The following is a 6,946-nucleotide window of genomic DNA, read 5'->3' as shown; positions in this document are numbered from 1 at the left end:
GGCATCGTCTGTGGCTTGTGCTGGAGCACATCCAGGATCCCATGAACCTGGGGGCCCTGCTGCGCTCCGCGTACTTCCTGGGGGTGGACAGAGTGGTGGCGAGCCACAGGAACAGGTACGGGCCACAGGAACGGGTGCGGGCTCCTCCAGCGCTTCTTGCCTTCCCTGCTGCCTCCCGGAGAGGTTTCCAGGCTGCATCGCTCAGCAGCCGATCTGGAGAGCAGGATTTGGGATGCTGCCGCTCTGCAGGCAGGCTGTGGGATGTGGGGTTCCAGGCTCTCCCTGGACTGTTCTTGTTTTAACCCAGTTTGTGTTTCAGTTGTCCCACCTGTGATCCATTTCCTGGGTTAATTCCTGAGCCCTGCTGTTCTCCACAGGGAAATACATCTGTAAAATGAGCGGGATCTGGAGTGGGGGAGGTTTGCAGAGGCAAGAGAAGGACGTACAGAAACAAAAATTCACCTGGATCTCCTCCTGTATGACGCTTTTCCATTCTTTTCCCCTTGCAGCTGCCCCTTGACTCCCATAGTGAGCAAAGCCAGCGCCGGAGTCATGGAGGTGTTCGATGTGTACGGCACAGATGATCTCCAGGGCTTTTTGAAGGTACAGCGATCCACTTTGGTTTTCTTTCCTTTTTTCAAGGAAACTCAATCACCGCAGGTATTACACAGAGAGCAGGCACAGGAAAAGCCCTGAGTTATTTGCGGTATGTGTGCTTTGGGACCACCAGTGATGGGCACACGCCCCCAGCCCCATTCCATCGGGTAGGGAGAGAGGTTGGCTATTTTTTCTGGAAGCTGCTGGTAGCAGGATAATTCTGCGGCTCTCGGTACGCTGGGCTCGTCTCCCTTCTCCTCGGGATGTGTGGCAGAGCAGCATCCCGGCGCCCAGGCACACGATGGCAGCATTGGGCAGCCTTGGGAGCAGCCTCTGGAGCAGGGAATAGAGGAGGAACCAGGGCTGGGGGCTGGCAGTCTTTTTTACTCTGTGTCTGCGCAGTGAGGTGAGAGAGGGGGCCCTTTGCAGGACGAGCTGGGAAAAGAAAGGGAATGCACATGGAAAAATGGGCAGAGCAGCATCCCGGCGCCCAGGCACACGATGGCAGCATTGGGCAGCCTTGGGAGCAGCCTCTGGAGCAGGGAATAGAGGAGGAACCAGGGCTGGGGGCTGGCAGTCTTTTTTACTCTGTGTCTGCGCAGTGAGGTGAGAGAGGGGGCCCTTTGCAGGACGAGCTGGGAAAAGAAAGGGAATGCACATGGAAAAATAGCATTTAAACTGGCAGTAGGTCTGTGGCAGCTGGAGGTCTGGGTGATGGTGAAATGAAACACAAAACATGCTGATATTTAATTAATATCTGGAAGGATTACTTTGTTACTGTAAAGCTTGAGTTATTAATTAGAAACATAGTAGCAGTTCATTTAATTGGACCTGGGCTCACCTGCCTGGTGTAAATTTGATACAACTTCATGTAAAAAGAGCCAGTTCACAGGGAAATGAAACTGGCAGGAAGCAGCAGCTCTTTTAGTGGTAAAATGGATTTCCAAGACAAATAATTAAGGCTTTTTTTGCAGGGGGGGAGGTCTGGTTCTCTGGCTGGGAGTGTTGGGTGCCCTGCCTTGTGTGGGAGCTGAATTTGGCATCTGAGTTTGCAAACGTCACTGTGGGGTTCTGATGGCTGAGCCTGCACTTGAGAACTTCCACTGCCTTGCCCTGTGCATTACCTTATGCTGATTTGTTCAACATTCCTGTTTTGTGTGCTTTCCTGGCAAAACAACCTTCCTAGAACTGTTGCATGGGCAAAAAAAAAAAAAAAAGCTTTTCAGTTGCTGTTTATTTGCTTACTGAACTGGAATAAATGCCAAGAGGAAAATTACTTTTTTTTTTTTTAGTTATTTTTTACTCGTTTGTTTGTTTCTTAAATCCGTGTTTGTGTGCTGGTAGTGGGAGGACTTTGGTGGTAAAAATTTAAGGGATGCCAAAAAAACCCCAGTCAGCTTAACTGAAAATGTGAAAGAAAAAAAAAGTGTTTGCATACATGGCTTATTTGCTTTTTAAGCTTGGAAAGCTGGCAATTCTTCATTTCCTTTCCTTTTCTAGGCTAAAAGTGCAGAAGGCTGGGAAGTGGTGGGAACAGTCAGCAGGCCTGGGAATGTGGAAGATGTTCCTGTCATCAGCTGCTCGGAATTCCGGTGGGATAAACCCATTATTGTAGTAATAGGTATTTCCATTTCCAGAGCTGTGGGCTGGGTGGGGCTGCAGGTGTGAGGGGCACCAGGGGGATGCTTCACTCCAGGGATTGTTCCAGGTCTGAAAAAGAAAAGCTGAGGGGGAATCATGGAATGATCTGGCTGAGAATGAAGTAGAGACTGAGAGGAACATGGGGAGCTGAGGGGGCTCCCAGTAGGAACAGTTTGTGGATGCACAGGGAGTTCAGCAGCTGTGGAGGCTCTGGGTGGCAATTTTGGTGCCAGGGCAGCCACAGTGTGGTGTCTGCATTGTGTTTTGTGTTTTGATCCTGTGCTGGGGCCCTAGCTTTGGATTTCCTGTGCTGGTGAGCCCCAGAGGTGTTTGCTCTTCTTGCACGGAGCTGCTCAGGGGGAGCTGAGCCACATCTCCACTTAAAAACCAGGAATGTCTGGTCTGGGAAGAACCACGAGGGGCTGGTGCTGGGGATGGTCTGGATGCAAATCTGGGCTTTGTGGCCACCCCTGAGAGCTGTCAGGGCTCTCCTGGGAGAAGGCAGGGGGTGCTGGCTGTGGAGCAGGAGCAGAGGAATCTCCTCCCTGTTGGAGCAGTGGCTGCCGCTTCCCTGAGCACCCGAACTGGGCAATTCCTGCAGGAAATTCTGCCCACTTGCTCACCTTCTGTAGGCACAGTTTGGGCTTGTGCAGCCTCCCAGAAGGTGAAGGGAAGGGGAGTAGCAGCTTTGTGGCAGCTGGAGAAAGAAACTCCCCCAGGAATGCAGCTCCAGGCACCTGCGCGTGGCCGTGCCGTGTCCCCCACTCCGTGTCACCTGGCACAGGAGCTGGCCTGAGCTTTTACACTTGGAAGCAGAGTTCTGCTGGCCCTGGGCCAGGGAGGGGCTGTAATCCTGCCCTGTGCTGGGGCTGGCTTGGCTCAGAGGACATTCCTTTAATTAAAATGTTTACCCAACTCCTGGAAACACTGACAAGACAACGCTGCAAATCTGGCATCTCTACAAGATGTGTGGAGCTGTATTCCGAGGGGAGCAGGGAGGCTGCAGCACTGCTGATGGCCCACAAAGAAATGCATCCCACAAACGGCGACAGCACCTGCAGAAAGGCAGGAGCTGGAGCTGGCAGCGGTGTCGTTACCTTGAGTTATGAGAGATTTCTCCAGGAAAAAGTCCAAATATCCTTTTGTCAGGGGAGATTGGAGGCTGATTGGTAGATGCATGAGGAGAGCTCCTGGACCTTGCAGCAGTAATGATTTCAACTCTCTGCTGAGCACTAACTCTTGGCTGAAAAGAAAATTGAACATTACAGTTGTCTGATGCTGGGCTTGTTGGGAGAAACGTCCTGGATCTGAATATGGAGCATTCCTGGAGCTGCAGGGAGCAGCAGAGATAATTCAGCCTGGGACTGAGCTCCCTGGCACCACACAGATTGTCTTGTAAGTTAAGCATTTGCAGCCTCCAATTCCCCCTCCTGGCATCCTCGCTGGCTTGGCAGAGAGTGATTTGGACAGTCCAGCTTAATGTTGTCTGCACTGGAGTCATTGCTGGAGGCGACAGACAGCCTCAGACTGGGAGCCTGCTGCACAGGAACAGATTGGGAGCACTTAGATGGCTGAGTAAGAAGAGTTTCTGGGTAATTTGTTCTTCTTAGACCTTCAGTCTTTAGCTCGGGGTTTAAGGCTCTTCACAGAGCTGGTGGTTTTATGGAGATGCTCGTTTTGCATATTTTCCTGCTGCTGGATTTGAACTTCCTGCACTGGAAACTGCAATTGTGAGGGGTGTTAATTGTAAATGGGGCAGGAAATGTGTTTTATCATTTCACCCAGCTCTGGTCTTTGAGCTCTGTCAGTGAGGAACAAAGCTGAGAGGTGGAAGTTAAAGATCTGAAGTGGGAAGTGTTTTGTTCAGTATAAAGCAGGATTTAATCTGATTCAGTCAATACTCCCTCCCTCGTGTCACACCGTGCAAGTCTTTTTGCCCTGAATTTATGGCTCCTAATTATTTTAAGCAGCCAGGACCATAAAAAGCTTTGTAAAAGCTGGAGGCAAAATCCGTGCCTTTATTGGGAATTGTAAGACCCTTATCAGGAGATAAGGATTTCTCCAGGAGCTGTTGCTGCTGTCCCACTTGGAGAGTCCCATGGGAGTGTGGTTTGAGAGGCTCAGGAGGCAAATATGACTTTAAGGTGTGAAACTTTTCCAGGATACTATTTCTGGGATTTTTAAGCATCCCTGGAGTAGTGATGAGGAGAGAGGCAGGGCCATGGGAGGCCTGGCTTCAATTCCTGGTGTCACCTTGTGACCTTGGATAACTCTCCAAGGCCTTGTGTGCACTGCTGGCTTACAGCAGGGGGAAAAGATTGGTTAGGATGGGGTTTGGGGTTTCTGAAGGCTCTTTGACCCCAACCAAAGAGCTTTTGCTATGACTGGTTTCATCTGGGAAGGTGGTGCAGGATGCATTACCCAAAGCATCCTCTTCCTTACCCAAAGTGCCTCTGAGATCAGCCCAGTAAAACATGAGGCTGGGCCTCAGCTTCCAGCCTAAAACTGGGAATAATGGTCTTCCCACCCCTGTGTGGTCCGAGGGGTCAGTGTGCCCTGGCAGTGCCATCCCAGGACCGGTGTGGGGCTCAGCCAGGTCAGGGCACGGCTGTTGGAGGGGAGCTCTGGCTGCCACGTGCTGAGCCTGTTTCCAGAGGTGTTTGGGATGAGCTGGCCATCCTTGCAGCCCTGGAGCTCCTGTGCTGCTCTCAGTAACCCACGTGGAAGGGTTCTTTGGGGAGGCAGGCGGGCTGGGAGGTCCCTGGCCCTCTGCTTTTTCACCTGTCTGCGCACAGGATTGTTTAAAGGCTCTCCCTTTCCATTTCCCTTTGTGACAGCGTGAGTCAAACAACTACTAATGACCTGGGATAGATTTCAACTCTGTTTCACCAGTGTATCAGCCCAAACATATCAGGGCTGCTGGATGGTTTAACAACTAATCAATTGAAGCCTCTGGTTAAACTGTCTGCATGCACAAGTTGCACCCAGCCCGTGGTGGGGGGGGGGTGTGTGTGCTGGGAAGGCTGGAGCTGTCACTGGCAATAGGATGTGGGATTTGCTGGACCAGAGCTGGCCTCTGGCCCCTTGCCTGCCTTGTCCCGTGGCCGCAGGGAGCTCTCTGCTGGCACAGTGGCTGCTCCCACCGGAGATTCTCCGTGCTTTGTGCAGCTGTGTTGCACAGATATTCCTCAAAAACACTTCAGATGCTGGAGAACAGATCCAGGGAGGCTGGGAAGGGAAGGGAGGAAGGTGTCTGGCTCCCCTCTGGTGGCTCAGTTGTTGTGTGGGAGGTGGTGAGGTGGCTGAGCTTAGGGAGAGTGTCAGAGAGACAGAGCATGAGCAAGAACTGCACTGAGGAGGGGGAAAGGCCGTGGCAGTGCTGTGAGTGACCTGAGCAGTGTCTTTGTCCTGCAGGCAGTGAAGGGGAGGGCCTTTCCCTGGAGACCCAGCTGCAGTGCCAGCAGATGCTGGCCATCCCCCCCGGCAGGGCGCTGCACCCCAGCATCGACTCCCTCAACGTCTCTGTGGCTGCAGGTGAGAGCAGTTCTGGGCACCAAGGCACCAAACCTCCAACTTCTGCATTTATAAATCAGGCATCCAGGCCACTGAACGATTTTCTTGTGGTTTAAAAAAAAAAAAAAAAAAATCACGTAATATTGATTTATTTTTACTTTCCTACAGGTATCCTCCTGCACTCCATCTGCAGCCAGAAGCGGAGGCACGGAGACTGAAATCCTCTTTATTTGGTGGATGAAGCTGCTTGGTGTGGATATGGAAATGCTCTTCCCAGAGTCTCCACCATCACTGTGAGTGCCAGGGAGAGCCCCAGACCTGAGCTGCATTTTAGCTGCTGCAAGAGCCACCAGATCCCTGACTTAGCACCAAAGGCAGACACCTGATGTCGTAGGTAACTCCTGGGAGGAGCAGCTGTGGGAAGGCAGCCAGGTCTGGGAGCAGCCAGTTTTGGCAGGAGAACACCCAGGGATGGCTGCCAGCTCTGTGCTGTGCACAGGGGACTTTGTGCATCACTTGAACCGTGGGGACAATTTGGGCTGTGGGTGAAAGTGCCACTGAGAGCAGCCCTGAACCCTTCCCCTGTGCTTGGGAACCACTGCAGTTGGTTTTTCTGTGTTTGGTTGTAAAGCAGGTGTGCAGCCCTGCCAAGGAGTGGGGGGGAAATGCAGCCCGTGGAAATAAAGCTTTTGTAAAGATTGGCTGTAGACTCAAATCAATCCATTTTGTGTCATATAAATCCAGAGTGGGATTAGTCCTTCAGGTGGGAAAAGGGATCCAGAGCTCGTTTCCTTCTGGGAAAGTTTCCTTTCCAAGCTGGGCTGATCCTGCTGGAGGCTGAGCTGCCCCAGCACCACTGTCCTGCTGATGGCATTGGGGTGGCTTCATTTGCAGCTATCCTGGTTGAAAAACCAGGCTGGCTAAATTACTGAGAGCCAAAAGAATGTTATCACTTAGCACCTTAATTATTTTATTTAGCTACCGTGGCCCTTTGCATAGGATTCCTCATTAACACTTAATTTACAGTGCCCTTTAGGGATAATTTCAAACAATTCCGCTCAGTCTGCCCCCTCCCCCCTTCCAAATGAATAAGTAAATCACTCTGAGTGACTAATTAGGACTTTCCTTTGAGCTAAATGAAGTCTGTAAACCTTGGTCTGTGGGTGTGGGGTGCTCCTTGTGTGTCCTGGGAGGG

General features: G+C 51.6%; 1 protein-coding gene across 1 annotated transcript; it reads left to right on the top strand.

Moving 5' to 3' along the window:
* Nucleotides 1–6: 6 nt before the first annotated feature.
* Nucleotides 7–6,454, top strand: MRM1 (mitochondrial rRNA methyltransferase 1). Its single transcript, XM_017730934.1, has 5 exons — nucleotides 7–115; nucleotides 510–603; nucleotides 2,098–2,218; nucleotides 5,653–5,772; nucleotides 5,920–6,454. The coding sequence occupies exons 1-5, from the start codon at nucleotides 42–44 to the stop codon at nucleotides 5,967–5,969; spliced, it is 459 nt and encodes a 152-aa protein (XP_017586423.1). The 5' UTR covers nucleotides 7–41; the 3' UTR covers nucleotides 5,970–6,454.
* Nucleotides 6,455–6,946: the final 492 nt, after the last annotated feature.

This window comes from Corvus brachyrhynchos, unplaced genomic scaffold, assembly GCF_000691975.1.
Source record: "Corvus brachyrhynchos isolate BGI_N302 unplaced genomic scaffold, ASM69197v1 scaffold283, whole genome shotgun sequence".
Taxonomy (NCBI): Eukaryota; Metazoa; Chordata; class Aves; order Passeriformes; family Corvidae; genus Corvus; species Corvus brachyrhynchos.
Note: the sequence above shows the minus strand (reverse complement) of the source record. Positions and strands in the feature narration are given on the sequence as shown.

Coding starts and splice junctions, on each gene's coding strand:
- MRM1 (XM_017730934.1), top strand. CDS start 42: ATGAACCTGGGGGCCCTGCTGCGCTCCGCGTACTTCCTGGGGGTGGAC. Junction 2,219..5,652: donor ACCCATTATTGTAGTAATAG/GTATTTCCATTT, acceptor TTTGTCCTGCAG/GCAGTGAAGGGGAGGGCCTT. Junction 5,773..5,919: donor CAACGTCTCTGTGGCTGCAG/GTGAGAGCAGTT, acceptor ACTTTCCTACAG/GTATCCTCCTGCACTCCATC.